We start from the raw sequence: 17002 nt of genomic DNA on the forward strand, positions 1-17002 counted from the left end.
AGTTTGAAAGTAATTGCATCAAAATAATTACTGAAATTAAGTACAATGCTTTTAAATTTTTATAAATTATGAAAAAAAATTTTTTAAAGTTTATACCCACCCTATACCTAATAAAACCAAGGTTTAGTGGAATAGAAGTTGTATCTCATTATAATAGAAATACTCTATAGATATAATTCTAATCCAACATGACAAAATAAACCACCCAGGAAAGAAATCTAACAAGAACAATTACAACTAATTTACACAGTATCCATGCAAGGCTTTTACTCTGCCTCTGGTAGATTATTTGTAAAAATGGCTACCACAATAACTGCCCCCTTTCAGATACTTTTACACACTGAATCTAAGCTTAGTCCTGTGATTTGCTTTGGCCAAAGGCACAATAATAAAACTGAGGCAAAGAGAATCTTGAAAGGTGCTTGCATGTTGGGATATGTTCTCTCTTGTTGCTAGTGGAAACCTGACACCACCATCAGGTGACTGAGCCAGGACTGGTCTACTAGATGACCTAAGGCTTTCTCAGTACTTCTGCCTCTGTCAAGACAAGAGAGTGAAGTCTCTAACCACAAACACATGGGTGAGCTGGGTGCACCATGTGGAACAGAGAACAGCTGATCCCACCCTAAACTGCAGACACTCAGAATCATGAATAAATAAAATCGTGGTTGGGCAGCGCCTGTGGCTCAAAGAAGTAGGGCACTGGCCCCATTATGCTGGAGGTGGCAGGTTGAAACCCAGCCCGGGCCAAAAAAAAAAAATCGTGGTTGTTTTTAAGCAATAGATGTTAGAGATAGTTTGTTACAGAGCAATAAGTATCTGATAAACTATATAAAACTAACTTCTCTTTTTATACCAAAGTTATGAACACAACCTTTGCCTTTATATATATTGTTTTTCAAACTCTGGGACATAATCTATGAATAAGTGATGAAATGAACCAAGTAGGCTATAATCAGCAGTTCTTTAAAAATGAGATACATGTATAGTACAGAGGGCATCACATGTAAAAGGGGTATGATTTCATTATTACTTCATTATTATATATAAAGTGGGTATAAATGCATTCACAGACATACATATACACACATATTTTTCTGCATTCTGAAAATGAATGTAAAATGCATTTCTATGGGTTATAGTTAAAATCTGGAATCTACTGTCTTAGAATATGGACAACTTTACACAATATAAGGTTGCATACCTTTCTTTGTGAATTTTTGTGGGGAAATTATCAACTATGAACATTAACTGAATATGCAAATCTAAATTAAGGCACCAAAAATCAATTTTGATTTTTCAATTTTGTGAAAATTCCAAAATTTAAAAGATTAAAAATTTATTTGGTAAAAGTTAAATTATTTGTTATGCATGGTGATTAAGATAACATAAATCATTACAACAAGTTTAACCTATGTAAGATTTATAATCATCATACATATCATATACTGAGCACAAAGTTTTCTTCACTTACTCATCACCATATTCAAAATATCATCACTGTCATCTACTAAAGGGTCCATGCAAACCATGTCCAATAGTTCCATTAGTTGCTTTTGAAGAGAATAGGCCTCCTTGAAAAGAGCCTGGAGAAGATCTGAAACTAGGTGTAAACGCCCAGAATACACTGATTCGCTATTCTGATCACAAATAAAAATGAGAGAAAAAACAAATCATAAAAAGCTCAAGAGCCAAATTTACTTTAACTCATACTATTAGAGATCACAAATTTAATGAAATTACATATGCATTCACTAAACACATGTTTACTGAACATCCATTATAGCATATATTGTACTTTGACAGATGCAAGCATGTATAAAATAAGATTTTTGGCTTTCACGATTATGCTAGAACAAAAAAGGAGGTAATGTACGTCAGGGCATGACATTTTACCATCCAATCACCAAAAAGAGACATTAATTAACTAGTAATTTTCACTCACCCAACCAATTGGCATTCAACCAACAAATTAGCACCCTATCACCAAAGAGAAGCATTAGTGATTTTCATTCACCTGATAAATACTAAAATTTCCTGTGCTCCACAAATTCTAGGCCAGCTTTTGTGCTTTAAAGCTGCCTCTTAAATGTAGACATGGACTAAATAAGGATTAATTTCCCTTTCTTTATTTCTTTATGTTTAGAGACAAGGTCTCACTGTCACCTATGTTGGAGCCCAGCATTGTGATCATAGCTTACTGCAGCCTCAAACTCCAGGGCTCAAGTGATCCTCCTGCCACAGTTTCCCAAGTAGCTGGAACTACAGGTACATGCCACTATGCCCAGCTAATTTTTTTTTTTTTTTTTTGAGACAGGGTCTTGCTGTGTTGCTCAGTCTGGTCTTAAACTCCTGGTCTCAAGCAATCCTTCCTCAGACTCCAAAAATGCCAATTACAAGCATGAGCCACCACACTTGGCCTGTTAACTTCCCTTTATAAAAGGAAGTTCTGGTACCTAATAATTAAGGTGATTGATCAAGTCACCAACACCATAAAACAGAACAATTTCAGGATTGCTATAACTCAAGACAAATCCTTATCACTTGTTTATAGAGGGGAAATAGGATAAAACCAAAACTCTCAAAAGGCCATTTTTTATTACGTCCTTAAAACTACTTATTTTGAAACAATTATTTACACACATGCTCTTTGTTCTCTGGAAAAGTCTAGTCCAATAATATAGGCTACAGTGTAAAATCTTGTACAGACATTTTATACAACCCTTTTGCTCATTGATTATAGGGCATTTAGACTACACTTTGACCTTTACTCACCTTACAATGTACTAATGTACTTTTGATTATATGAAGAACTGAGGAGGGAAGACTATGGATATTTTCAAGAATAATGGATTCCTGTGTAGCACAGACATGCTGAACACATCCTGTAAGAGCTCCTACGAGCTGCACCATTGTCTGGAAATAAGGACAGAAGTTTCATTCAGAATATACTTTTTGTGCACTGAAAAAGTATCAGACAATACACTAGGTGCTACAAATATAGCAGTGAACAAAACAGACACCTCATTCTTATTTTCACAAAACTTCAGTCTGTCAGAATTACAAATATTGAAATAACTATCTAGTCATCTAGAACCCTAACCCAAACTTTAAAGCACATGGCAGATGTCATACACATATGAGTAGGGAAAACTGTGCCCTGAGCTTCAGCAAAGGCTTACTTTCTCCTTAAGAGACCTAAAGAGTCACAAGAATGGCACATGAGTAGTGTACTCCCAGGAGGCCAGAGCACTGACCTCCAAGAGACAATGTATATGTGAGGTCTGAAGGCCTAAAGATTATGGTAAAGATTCTCTAGATTCCAAAGGTTTCTTGATGTTGGAGTAAAAGGTCGTGCTCAAGGTCTGCGGTTTTGCAAAAACAAGGTAGAGACAGTCTATCTGATCTTCTCCACATCTTCCCTATCAGTGCTGATGTCTGATAAGCAGCTTCTATCTACTTCTTCCTGTTTTATAATAATATGAACGAAGGTTTGGTGGAGAGGACTCCTCCCTGAGCTCCTCAGTCCCCTGGCATAGACTCTGTGTCAGCCTCTTCATTCCTCATGTCAAAATCCCTTTACATATGTCTTGAAATTATGGGTGGGGCATGCTATTGTGAGGATTTGTTTTCTTATCAAAATTCAGATATTTACTCAGCATGAAATTATATTAAAAAAATACAGAATTCATGTTTCTGTATTCATATCTTTAAATCCATAAATTTAATTCCAGCATACATGGCTAACCAATAACAGTATAAAAATTCTCATACTTTAAGATCCTTCTCTCTCTTCCCCCTTTCTAATACATTTGACTTACTTGCAAAATATTCCTTAGAGTAGTCTGGATTTCTAAATTTTGGCTTGAAAGTTCTCTGGCTTGACTGGTTAATTCACACATCATGTCATCAAATAATTTCACAGTCTATGAAAACAAATCATGTTAGAAAAAGGAATAATAAAAATCATTAGAAAAGACATCTTAAAGAAAAAAACACAAAAGGATTTATTTTGCATTTAATAACACCTGTTCAGCCTAATTAAGTAAAAAGTATATATAAAAAGTATTTCTACAATAATCCCTTAAAAAAAGCCTCTTACTGATGAAGACCACTTGAAAATTTAAAAAATAACTCAGACAGAATTAATTTATTTTCCATTTCTGCAGTTTGATTCTATTTAATAGACACTCTAACTTCATTTGGGGGGAATGTAACAAATGTAAATATAATATTATCCTTTTGCATGATAAAAGATGACTGTCTTGACCAATAAATATTCATATAGCATTTATAAGGATATTTTTAGGAAGTAGTAACAAATTTGTACTGATTCACTTACATTCCAACCAGTTCCCTTTTTTGACTCAATTCAAGATATCCCTCCTGGATTAGGGGTACAGTATGTGACCTCCCAACTAAGCCTTTTGTCTATCAAAACTTAATGATCCTAAGATCTTTTTAAATAATTTAAAACATTATAATAATAACATAGTCAGCATCACAATGTAAAGAGGGTATCACATCCCATTGGGTTATTAATGCTCAACATTCCTACTTTTGTCTATATAATTGCTGGATCTTTTTCTGGGAGTCAAGAACCAATTCTAAAAAACTTCTCAGATATCAAGAATAATCAAGTGACTACGAGTAAAAGAAAATTCTGATGATCACAAGTTTAAAGGCTAAACTAAGATATCCATTCCAATAAGAGATAAATTATCACAAATAAATCTATTTTTTTGGTACCAAAGTACCTTTAGCTCCCTCCATTAAAAAAAAAAGTATGACCATCCTTTTCAGAGAAAGTACAAATACACACACACACATATATATATATATATATAAAGAATGTAATCTGTGAGTTTAATGTTTTCTCTTAGTTACTTGATTTTACCAATACTTCAGCTTTTTAAGTTCTAAGCCTTCTTCAATAAATTTTAGCTCCATTTTTCCAAACACCAAACTACAGTAATTTTAAAAAAACACTACAGAGGCTCGGCACCTATGGCTCAAGTGGCTAAGGCGCCAGCCACATACACCTAAGGTGGCGGGTTCGAATTCAGCCCAGGCCCCTGCCAAACAACAATGACAGCTGCAACCAAAAAAATAGCGGGGCGCTGTGGCGGGCGCCTGTGGTCCCAGCTACTTGGGAGGCTGAGGCAGAAGACTTGCTTGAGCCCAGGAGCTGGAGGTTGCTGTGAGCCGTGATGCCACAGCACTCTACCCAGGGGGACAGCTTGAAGCTCCGTCTCCAAAAAAAAAAAAACACTACAGAGAATATAAAATAAGGTTTAGCTAACTTTATCACCTAGGCAAAGTTTCATGAAATACTTTCAAATACAAGAATATTCAAAATTAACTACAAATAATTTAAATTCAATTGGTAAAGGATCTACACAATCTGAAAATGTTTTTTATCACTTAATGATCACATTATCACTATCATATTCCCACATAAGAACTTTTTTTACCAGTATTTCTATTTCAAAAGTTTGATATATTAGAAAATCAGAACACAATAAAAAATAGCAAAAACTGAGGCTAGATTTTAGCAACCTTTATAATGTGTAAATAAAGATAACAGTACTATACCTTTGGTAATGCTTGTGAAAAGAATGTCTGTTCCAGTGTCAGGTAGTTCATATGAGGTAAAAACATTTCTATAATAATCTTCAAAATTTCTATAAAGCAAAATAGTGATGTATTTTTTTAAAATATTAAAACATGTCGGTCAACAAAGGTCATTGCCCTTTCCGAATGCAAGAATACCGCCAATCTAAAAGTTTGTATGTTTTCAAAATGCCATTTTCTGTGTAGAAAAACTAATAGCAAAAATTATCTATAATAGCAAAAAAAAAAAAGAAAAAAGAAAGTAAAAGGAAACGATCTAAATGCCCAACAACCAATGATCAGTTAAATACATGTGGGTACATATATTAAATAGGAACTGCCATCATTAAAATAATATTTTAAAACACGACAAAAAGACTGCAAGATACAGTAGTATAATCCAATTTTAATACAGATAAAAATGTGCATACAAAGAATTATAGGCTGGCAGGATGAGAAACGAGATTCTCATCAAAATCTTAATCATTTCAATCAGTGGATGTTATATAATCTTTTGTTTTTCTGCATGTTTTGATTTGTCTAAAATGTACATGAATAACTTTTATAATCAAGATAAAAAATAATTTGTTAGGGCAGTGCCTGTGGCTCAAAGGAGTAGGGCACTGGCCCCATATGCCGCAGTTGGCAGGTTCATACCCAGCCCCAGCCAAAAAAATAATACTAATAATAATAATTTGTTATTAAAACCTAAAAGAAATGAGACTCCCAACAGGCAACACCGATTCAAAATTATAAACCAATATCCTACAACCAAGTGAAACGTCAATAGTATAGGCTAACTACAGTATGACTAAACTGAGCAGACTAATCTTAACTTTCTAAATCCCCTCCTGAGTAAATTGTATCAAGTAATAGCTGGTCTGAAGGTAGTGAATTATCTCACTTGACTGTTCACAGTCAGTTACAGACTGAACTCCTTGTCCTACTCTTTCCCCTCTTCTCACTACTGCACTTGACTAGTCTTAAAAAAAAAAAAAAGTATCAAGTAGTACCAACGAAGGAAGACCGATCAAGAAAAGAAGTCAATTTTCCCTAAATGACAAATTTGTTACCACTTAGACAACAAAATTTTGGCAATTCAGGAAGTATTTTCTAACTGACAGTAAACATATTAGAGGCTGATGGTTAAATGGACTGTAAATTATATGTTATATAGGTCTAATCACAATTTAACATTTAAAATTTACAATGTGCTTATACTTAACATCAACAGAACCCTGCTAGTATCTATCTAAAATGGAATTTAAAACTTTAAGCACTGTAATTTGAAGGAATTTGGTCATTTTAAGTAACCGAAGGTTACAGAAGCTGTAACACAGAAAACGATTAAATTTGAAAAGAACAGAACATATCCATTAAACTATGTGGGACTCAGGCTGCAATGACATCAAAGTAAATCATGCAATTAAATCATTTTACTTACGAATATGCTCACTCCAACTGTCAGAACATTGATACAAAGAGTAAGATAATTAAGGAAGATACTAGTATCATAATAGGATATTCATTACTGAGAAAAAATTAAAAAATGATTCATTTGAAATTTAAGCAATAATCCGTAAGAATTTGAAATTAAATTCAAATTACTAAGCTTGATTTTGCTTTTAAAAACTTAGTATTATATAAACAAACAGTATGTTGAAAATATCGTGAGGAAATATTTTCAAAATTGCTCATGAGCAAACTTGCTTTTTCAAACCATGTGCAGTCACGAAATACTTTTGACAGATAAGACAGAGTGCTGTAATGATCCATTCTGGTTTCTACTACAGGAAAGAAACATCTCAGTACTTTATTTCTATCTGTCTTAAGCTGCTCATCACCTATCTTATTTTCAAGTTAGCTGCATACCTATCTTGCCAACTTTATCAGACTGAAATTATTCTGCACATAGCAGCTTACAAATGTGACAATAAATTATCCTATGTTCAATAAAAAAGTTAACAGTAATCACGTTATAAACCACTGAGATAACATCAGAGTAATTATTAGAAAATTTTTATTATAAAAACTGTAAGAATCATGAAACAAGTCAATAACAACTCATAATTCTATTACCCTAATATAAAAATTTATTCCTCTCCTGAAATCTTATTCTGAATATGCATTTTTTAGGGCAGAAATCAAAATGACTCATCTTGAAATTTAAGCAATGATCCATAAGAATTTGAAATTAAATTCAAATTACAGGTGCAGTCATTAAATCATTTGTTCAGTACAGCTCAAAAAATTCTAGCCATTCCAAAATTAATCAGAAACTATGATTACCTAGACATGCAGGTAAGGACTGGAAATTATGTAAAATTCAAAACATGGAATAATTATGTTTGGGTGATAGGAGTGTGGATTTATTGCAAACTTTTCCTTCATTTGTTGTAAAGATAAATGACTATAAGCTAAAAAAAATATTGTCTGGTGAGACTTGCACACATTTTTAAAATATGAAATACCTTTAGCTCTTTACTATGTGCCAGACACTGTTCTAGATGCTGAGGATAATGCTGTGAAAACAAGGCCCTGCCTTTAAGTACTTTACAGTATAATGTGGCAAAGTGGAAAATAAAGCAAATAAGATTAATTTCTGCTGACTTTTTAGAAAACCAAAAAGGACACTCTAAGGCCCGGTAAGGTGGCTCATACCTGTAATCCTAGCACTTTGGGAGGCTGAGGTGGGGGAATGCCTGTGCTCAGGTGTTTGAGACCAGCCTGAGCAACAGCAGACAGAGTAAGACCACATCTCTTAAAAAAATAGCTGGGCCTTGTGGCAGGCACCTGCAGTCCCAGCTACTTGGGAAGCTGAGGCAAGAGGATCACTTGTGCCCAAGAGTTTATGGTTGCTGTGAGCTATGATGCCGCAGCACTCTACCAAGCACAACAAAGTGAGACTCTGTCTCAAAAAAAAAAAAAAAAAAAAGACACTATGATAAAAGTATAACAGACTGGATTTGGGGAACAACCTAAGATTGAGAGCTCTAAAAAAAGTCCCTCTAAGGCAGCAGTTCTCAACCTGTAGGTCCCATGGGAGCACAAGGTAAATTTGGCTTTTATTCCTAACTTGCTGAAAAGCAACTGAAGGTGGTTAAAAGGAAAATGACCTAATCTGTTTTGCCCCGGTATTTTTTTTTAAGAAAGGATTACTAGAACCATGAACAGAAGGAAGCTATTATATTACTAATCCAGGTGAAGTGTGATAGGGGTTTGGAATCAAGACTGGCAGCTATGGGGATGGAGATAAGTGGATTGATTGAAGATATAGTTTGTAGTCAGAAACAATAAAACTTGCTGATTTGGTGCAAGAGATAGAATTCAAAGTTTTGGCTTATAAAATCATTTACTTAGATGAAGAACCAGACAAAGAACAAGTTTGGGTTCTTTTGAACATGTCAATTTTGAGGTGCAAAGCTGAGTGGGAATGTTGACGTTCAATTTAATGACGCCTCCCTATATTCTTGAGAGGAAGAAGAGGAATCTTTATCTTTGCTCCCCCAATGCCAGATACACATTGTGCACGGGTACGCATTGTGCATGGCAGTAAATATTTTTGAATAGGAAGATGGTTCTTTGTTTCCAAGTTTAAAGTCCTGAGGACAGCAGTTCTCTATACAAAAACTATGAAAGGGCTCTGGCACCTACTTGGCTTCTGCTAATGACTAGGTGAATTACTTCTTCCTTCTGGTGATACTTAGTTACAATAGGCTTTAGCTGTGAAAAATTATTTTCGTTATGTCGGAACTCTTGTCAAGTGAGCATCACTCTTCTTAGTCTAATTTTGAAGGTGAGTTCAAGTGTATATACATACACACACTTTAACACGAAGGGCTGGGACTCCACGCACATTTACAACCACGAAGGCACGAGACTAGTTAAGAATGGTCTGCACCTGGACAGCGGAGGCATTAAACATCCCAAATCCTGCAGATGAAGGCAACAGTGGGAAGCAACTCTTCCTACGAATAAAACAAAACAGGTCCGAAAAGGAAGCGGGGGGCGGGGAACTTTTGCTAAACATTTTTAAAAGATTTGACACCCGGCTCGGCGCCTGTGGCTCAAGCGGCTAAGGCGCCAGCCACATACACCTAAGGTGGCAGGTTCGAATCCCTAGCCCGGGCCCGCCAAACAACAATGATGGCTGCAACCAAAAAATAGCCGGGCGTTGTGGCGGGCGCCTGTAGTCCCAGCTACTTGGGAGGCTGAGGCAGGAGACTCGCTTGAGCCCAGGAGTTGGAGGTTGCTGTGAGCTGTGATGCCACAGCACTCTACCCAGGGGGACAGCTTGAGGCTCCGTCTCAAAAAAAAAAAAAAAAAAAATTGACACCAAAGAACTACATCCTTCAATTCTTAAAAGTTCAGAGTATCTCGCTTTACTTCATCCACCTTTTAAGAGCCAGAGAGAAAGCCGTATAGCTCAGGTTGAGACCTTGCCTCCCCACTTGTCCCCGTGCTAAGTATTTGCACTCAATTTCAAGTTCGAAAGAAAACGCCACACACACTGCCAAAACCTTAAGTCAGAACACGACTGGGAACCCTTGCAGAAACAAAAGCCTCCGATCTGCTACGGTTCTCGCGCCTCCACTCCCTCGCTGTTCACCCCACTCGACAAAGACAAAGAGTTCAGGCTGCAGCAACAAAGCACTGCCCGACGGTGGGCGCGAGCGGACTGGGGGGAAGGTCCACGAGCCGCCCCTTACCCCTCTCTAGGAAGTGACAAACAAGGATATGAGGAGCCGGGGCAGGACGGACGGCAGCTCCCGACGACATAGCTCCTCTGGCCAGCTACTCAATTCTTCCAGCGGGACCGCGCTCGCTGGGACTGCGCTTTCCTGGGACATGTTTTGGCCTAAGGCAGCTTCGAAATTCTCCCGCCACAGCCCAGACCGGAAGCTCTCATAGTCCCAGCAGCCCTTGCGAGCTCGCCGCCGGCTCCAAAACCATAGAGAGGACGCGGCCTGGGTTGCTAGGTGGACCCCAGTCGTTCACGGCCAAACAGGAAGCCGGGCTTGTCTGGCCCTCGGCAAACTCGACTCACTGGTGCGCTCTGTGAGCACGCAGGCGGAGGCACGGGGCGCGGTTTCTCAGCCGCGTGCTCCCAAGGCTCACCGGCCAGTGAGGGTCTCCAGGTAGACGTTACCTCGAGATGGGGAGGGCAGGGCTAGGAGTCCCCAGGTTTGCTACCCACGGGGTTTTGCGATTGCACTTCTGGGGTTAGATTTGGCCTGGGACCTGCAGCCGGAAATGGATTCAAGCCCTGCAGCGGGTTGGGATAGAAACAAGTCACATTCTGACTTGCTTGACTGTGTCAGCCCCCTTTGTACATCTTGTGTAAGAGGAATAAAGATCCAGTCTTCCAGAATTGTTGTGCAAATTGAAGCAGATGGTAGTGTCAAGCACAGAGGAAATAGAAACGATTCTCTGTAAAGTTACTTCTATTTTCTGCAGGCCTATCCAGACGGTTAGTGCAGGGCGTTTATTTTGTGTCCATCCGGCCACCTAATTTAGTCTTTATTGCACGCCCCGGTTGCCCCTCTAGCGTACCTTAGGGGCTGCTGGCCTGGGCTAAATGTGTATAGTGAAGTCTTTTGTATGAATTTACACACCAGCCCATAAGTGCATTATTTTTAAGGAGATGCTCACTTCCCAAAGTAAAATCTTGAACTTCTTTTATTTGAGACAGAAGGGAAGAGATTCTGGAAGTTTAAGGGGTGATTATATTTGGGTACAGTCGAGACAGCTGAAGGCTACCAAGTAGCTAAGCTGTCCTATGTGAAAATCTTGGACATTATGTTTGTTCTGGTGGAGGTGGTGGCTGCTGCCCCTGTTCTTTTGTTTTAATAATTTATTTTCTACTCCAATCTTCGGACAGTCATGGTGTGTGTCCAAGTCTCTTATCTCTGTCTCTAACTATGGCTTTTTTTTTTTCACGAACCCACAAACAGTGTTGCTTGTTGCGCAAAAAGCCAATTACTGAGACACCAAGATTGTCAAGGAAGAAACCATGTATTACAGTGGACCTTAAACAGTGGACCCGTGGACTGAGAGGTGGGAGGTATGGACTTTGTCAAATCCACCTTCTCACCAACAGGATGGGGAGGGCAGGTTTCTGGAAGTGAAATGAATAATGCACGAGGAGAGTGAGCATCATTACTTGTTTGGGGTGGAGTACAGGTTCCCAAAGCACAGTGAGAAATCATGCTAGTACATGCATCCCTTGATCAAAAAATGGCAGAGAGGTCCCTTCCAGGGTGGAGATTTTAGTACTGTCATGATCTAGGAATTAATATTGGTCATTCTTAGAGCCTTTTGTGCAGGTGGGACCTTGGGCACAGTCTGTGATGGAGTATTGCTTGTCTTGTCTTCTTTGTACAAAGGGGTTAGTTACAGCTGCAAGGAGGTTCTGCCTTTTCTGGGAAAAAAAACTAAAGGAGTGTGTTGTTACAACAAAGCTACAAAGTTTTGGTCATCAGATCTTACCGAGATCTGTCTATTCTCAGCTTAGTTTGAAACTGCAGTTGCTAAGCTACCAGTGTTGAAAGAAAACTGCTACTGCCAGTTCAAGGCCACTTAGAGCAGCCAGCTGTAGTCACAATGTGGACACTGAAAACTCATTTGAAATATGAGGGAACTAAAAATACTATTAGAAAAAAGAACGTTCTTGCTTCTGGAGCTGGGTACACTCTTAGAAAAGACAGCTATATTGAGGGAGGGATGTTATTTGATACTACATTTTAGTGAAATGTGACATTTTGCTTCAATCATCATTTTGTTTCTTTTTTTTTCTCCAGAGCTAAATTGAAAAAAGAACTAAGACCTGTGAAAAATCAGTTGGAAGTATACACTGTTTGTTACAGTGTATAAGCAGCTAAAAAGAAAGTTCTCCCAAGAAGACTAATGGAATTATTGATGCGGGTTTATGTGTATCATCAAATTCTTTCTAGAAGTTGAAGAGTATTTCTATAAATTTAAGGATTGTGTGCATTTAATAAGAATGACCTTTCAGTTTAATTTCACTATAGAAGACCATCTGGAAAGTAAATTAGCACCCCTCGGAGATGGAGCTTTGACCTTGGATTCTTCAAAAGAGCTGTCAGTCTTAGAAAGTCAAAAAAGAGAACACAGGGACAGAAAATGTTCTATAGAACAACTTGACTCGCCTCGGGACCACTTGTGGGAAAATAAGTCAGTGGAAAATGCAGCTCCTTCTCAAGACACAGATAGTCCACTCACTGCAGCTAGTGATTCAGATAACTTGGAGCCACATAAAAAACAGCCCTGCTTGAGAGCTGCCAAAGAGCATGTTATGCCCAAAGATTTAAAGAAAGTGTTAGAAAATAAAGTGATAGAAACATTACCGGGTCTCCAGCATGCTAACTTATCAGTAGTGAAAACTGTCTTGTTGAAAGACAGCTTCCCTGGAGAAAACATAGTTTCAAAAAGCTTTTCTTCTCACACTGATCTGATTACAGGTGTTTATGAAGGAGGCTTAAAAATCTGGGAATGTACCTTTGACCTCTTGGCTTATTTCATAAAGGCCAAAGTGAAATTTGCTGGCAAAAAAGTGTTAGATCTTGGCTGTGGATCAGGGTTGCTGGGTATCACTGCATTCAAGGGAGGGGCCAAAGAAATTCATTTTCAAGATTATAATAGTATGGTGATTGATGAAGTAACTTTACCCAATGTAATAGCTAACTCCAATTTGGAAGATGAAGAAAATGATGTAAACAAACCAGATGTGAAAAGATGCAGGAAATCAGACGTAGTACAAGAACCATATAAATGTCAGTTCTATTCTGGGGAGTGGTCTGAGTTTTGTAAGCTTGTACTAAGCCGAGAAAAACTCTTTGTGAAATATGATCTCATTCTCACCTCAGAAACCATTTACAATCCAGATTATTACGGTACATTGCACCAAACATTCCTTAGACTGTTAGGTAAAAATGGACAAGTACTTTTGGCCAGCAAAGCACATTATTTTGGTGTAGGTGGAGGTGTTCATCTCTTTCAGAAGTTTGTGGAAGAAAGAGGTGTGTTTGAGACTCGAACACTCGAAATAATTGATGAAGGATTAAAGAGGTTCATAATTGAATTGACTTTTAAGTGCCCTAGCTAATGTTCACCAAGTGTTCTAAGTGAAATAAACAGAATGACCAAAAATTTGTTTTGACTGTCCGATTCTGATTTGCTGGGGTTTTTTGTCTGAAATTTTGATTCTGATTTGCTGGGGGTTTTTGTCTGAAATTTTGATGTTGCTAGTTTAGTTTTGTTTATCTAAACAATAGGCCAGCTAGGTTAGCAACCTTTGTACTTGTTAGATGAGACTCTGAAAACACCTCAGCATTTGATGAGATCTCCTGGGAAATCATTCTGTAGGAAAGTTCTGTTTTCTCCACCTTCATTCTATTTAACCTCTCTGCCACCTTTGCTATTATGTAAGATTATTCCTAGGAAATCCTGCTGTTTTTTTATCTGAAGTTTATTTATTTCTTCCTGGTCTTTGTTAGTCCTTTGTTCACACCAAGTGCCTGGTCAGATCACCATGCTATTAGTTGTAATGGCATATAACATGTATCACTAAATGGTACTGAACCTAAATATTTGGTTGGAGGCCATAGATAAGAAGTTTTTGTTTCATTTTGTTTTCATATTCATTTATCTCGGAAGGATCAGGCTACTGAGCTGTTGAATTCACACTGAGATAAGGAAGCAGCAACAGGGAGGCTGTGATATGGGGTAAAAGTGATAGGACTTAACAGCAGGTCATGTTAGGCCCCTGCAGCCAAATAAGACACAATAATTTATCGGTTAAAGATTCCTTGTAAGAAAAGTTCACTCCTGGTGTTGCAGAATACTTCTAGTTCTACGCCATTTCTCCTAAATCTTTTATAAAGGTAGGGTTATGAATAGAAAAGTCCTCAAGCATATTTGTGTTCTGTGTGCCCCTTTACTGTGATTTATGGGTTTCCTCTGTTAATCAAGGAACTTTGTCCAATTTTATTTATGAAAGGTCAGAGATTAACTAATGGGAAACACAACAACAGATAACCGACAGCTTTGGATTCAAGCCTTTCCAGAAGAAGAGAGATGTATTAAAGCAAGCAAGCACACAAACAAACAAAAGATGGGACCTCAAGTCCCTAGGGTCTTGGTAGAAAAAGAAAAAGAATTCCAGATTCTGGGGAGTCCAGATACTATTTGTTAAATAGTAGGAAAGAAAAAAAACTATTTTGTTTATTTTAATGCAAAAATTTTCATATCATATTTAAAATTGGTATCTACCTTGTTATCCATAACAAATCCCATTTAAGAACTTGGAGAAACAACTAAGCTCCAGATGTTGCACTGCCCGGCACCAGTCTCCTCTCTCTCTCTCTACATGCCTACCTTTCCCATCCCCACCCTTCCCCCTCCCTCATCCTTATCCAAAAAAGATAAAAATTACCTTTTGGGGAAGCTTCAGTGCTGCAGATTATTTAGGATGAAGAAGAGTTCATATTATTAATTTCTAAAGTCTCGGTCAAAGATGTGCTGTGTCCTGCCTCTAAGCTGCCCGTTTCTCAGATGTGCCTCTCCCCTAAGCTTCAGTCTCACCGTCCCACAGCTGGCTTTCTGCCTCAGGGTGGGAAACAGGGGGCTGGGAAAGGTCTCCACCCTGACCGAGAGCTGTGCCTTCCCAGAGATGAATGCAGTGGCCAATTTCACATGTGCTGTGCAGTCTGCACAGTACACAGGTGTCAGCAGCTCAGCTAGAGAATGAACTTTTTGATGGCAGTGAACACAGCTTCACCGCCAGGTTCCTAGGTTCAGTACCGTCTGTGGTATTTTATTCAAGTGTTTAATAAATTGCCATTTGGAAAGCAGGAATAGCAAAGAAACAACCCTGTGAACTTGACTCTTCACCTCCACTTCAGCCAGAATATTTGGATTCTCATCCTGTGTGTATGATGGCATTGTGCTTGCTGATATCAAATCTTTTCTCTGGGTAAAAGCACATATTTAAAGTGGCCACTATAACTCAGGTGCAGGCCAGCAGAGAAGTTGCCCTGCTCTGTAAAAGATGCCTTTATCACAGCCCAGGGATGCAGTTTCTATTCAACCAGGGAGCTTGGGGAAGCCACAGTACACTTATCACCACTACATATTCTCTTACAATTCCAATTTCTGCCCTTTCAAGGAATTGAAAGTGGACTCAACCCTCCAAAGTAGTTTCATCATCGATACGGTAAGTTGTTTAAGAGAAATGTTCATTCATGATAAGGATTATGATTCTGGAAGAAACGATGTAAAAGGTATGATGACAAAAAAACAGTGTGGCACCTTAAGTGTAAAGGAAGTGGGGCATTTTACCCCAAGAACAAGCTAAGTGCCAACAATTTGCGATCTGCAAAAATATGATGAAGGGCTGCTGGAGCTATTCTTTTCCACGGTATTTAGGGATGAGGTGGAAAGAGTGAATGTGAAAGATTGTCAGGTGACCTTCGAACAACACAGGGTAGGGGTGTTGATCCCCCACATAATCAACAAATTCACATGTATAACTTTTGGTTCTCCCCAAACTTAATACTTATGCTTACTGTTGACTGGAAGCCTTACTGCTAACCTAAACAGTAGATCAACCCATATTTTGTATGTTACATATATTACAGATCGTATTCTTACAATTGAATAAATTTATTAAGAAAATCACAAGGAGGAGAAAATACATTTAGTATCTGGCAAGTAAGAAGTGAATCATAAAGGTCTTGATCCTCTTCATCTTTCCCTTGAGGAGACTGAGGAGGAGGAGGAAGAGGAAGGGGAGGTCTTGCTGTCTCAGGCAGGGCAGAGAGAGAAGGAAATCCACCCTAAGTGGGTCCATGCTTCTCAAGACTGTTGTTCAAGGTCAATGATAGAATCAGTTGTACTCAGTCATGAAATGCTAAATGTCTTGGCTGAGCTGCTGTTGGACTGTGTGGTGCCTTTAGGTAAAGAAAAGATGCCTTTTCCTCCAGGCACATTGGCCTCATCTACCTGGGAGAGAGCAGAGCAGGGTAGGCGGGACAAGGGCTTTCAGCCCCATTCACCCACCCTCAGCTCTTGTTAGTAGTACTGTGGCTTAGTCCGACAAACTTCCATAAACTCCCAACTGATAAGATACAGGAAAATGATCGATAAACTGATCAACATCAAGAGAACTATGTAACATACACCAGGCACAGGAGGGGAGCTGTACGAGATTTATTTTTCTGCTCACATTAATTTGGTGCTCCCAGCAACCCCTCTGCTAGGGGCGTCCAGCATAGAAAAATAGAAGAAGGCTTTAGTTATCTTATTGTGTAGTAAGTTTTTGAAGAAAAAATTGTTCAATGATACTTTTTAAAGCATGGTAAGGCAGATT

At 38.3% G+C, this 17002-nt stretch overlaps 2 protein-coding genes across 5 annotated transcripts in view; one reads left to right on the forward strand and one right to left on the reverse strand.

Annotated features, from left to right (window-relative positions):
- CUNH1orf112 (chromosome unknown C1orf112 homolog) overlaps positions 1 to 17002 on the reverse strand; it is a 128005-nt gene that overhangs the window by 33144 nt on the left and 77859 nt on the right. The window contains exons 1-6 of one of the 3 annotated variants that reach the window (XM_003785829.3): positions 10353 to 10463; positions 7058 to 7097; positions 5596 to 5684; positions 3822 to 3926; positions 2776 to 2916; positions 1475 to 1640 (exon numbers count right to left, since the gene is read on the reverse strand). In XM_003785829.3, coding sequence (XP_003785877.1) covers positions 1475 to 1640; positions 2776 to 2916; positions 3822 to 3926; positions 5596 to 5684; positions 7058 to 7097; positions 10353 to 10463 — 652 coding nt within the window. Of the gene's footprint in view, positions 1 to 1327; positions 1641 to 2775; positions 2917 to 3821; positions 3927 to 5595; positions 5685 to 7057; positions 7098 to 10352; positions 10561 to 17002 lie in introns of those variants that run through there. The other 2 variants (XM_023510725.1, XM_023510724.1) reach the window with 2 other exon arrangements.
- Positions 10684 to 13782, forward strand: METTL18 (methyltransferase like 18). Of its 2 annotated transcripts, none has more exons than XM_003785715.3 (3): positions 10684 to 10751; positions 11568 to 11677; positions 12414 to 13782. In XM_003785715.3, the coding sequence occupies exon 3, from the start codon at positions 12542 to 12544 to the stop codon at positions 13736 to 13738; it is 1197 nt and encodes a 398-aa protein (XP_003785763.1). In that variant the 5' UTR covers positions 10684 to 10751; positions 11568 to 11677; positions 12414 to 12541; the 3' UTR covers positions 13739 to 13782. The 2 variants fall into 2 exon arrangements, with proteins under 2 accessions (XP_003785763.1, XP_023366491.1); XM_023510723.1 differs by lacking the exon at positions 10684 to 10751 and adding an exon at positions 10977 to 11083.

Source organism: Otolemur garnettii, unplaced genomic scaffold (genome assembly GCF_000181295.1).
Source record: "Otolemur garnettii isolate 467f Iridium unplaced genomic scaffold, OtoGar3 scaffold00016, whole genome shotgun sequence".
NCBI classification, from domain to species: Eukaryota; Metazoa; Chordata; class Mammalia; order Primates; family Galagidae; genus Otolemur; species Otolemur garnettii.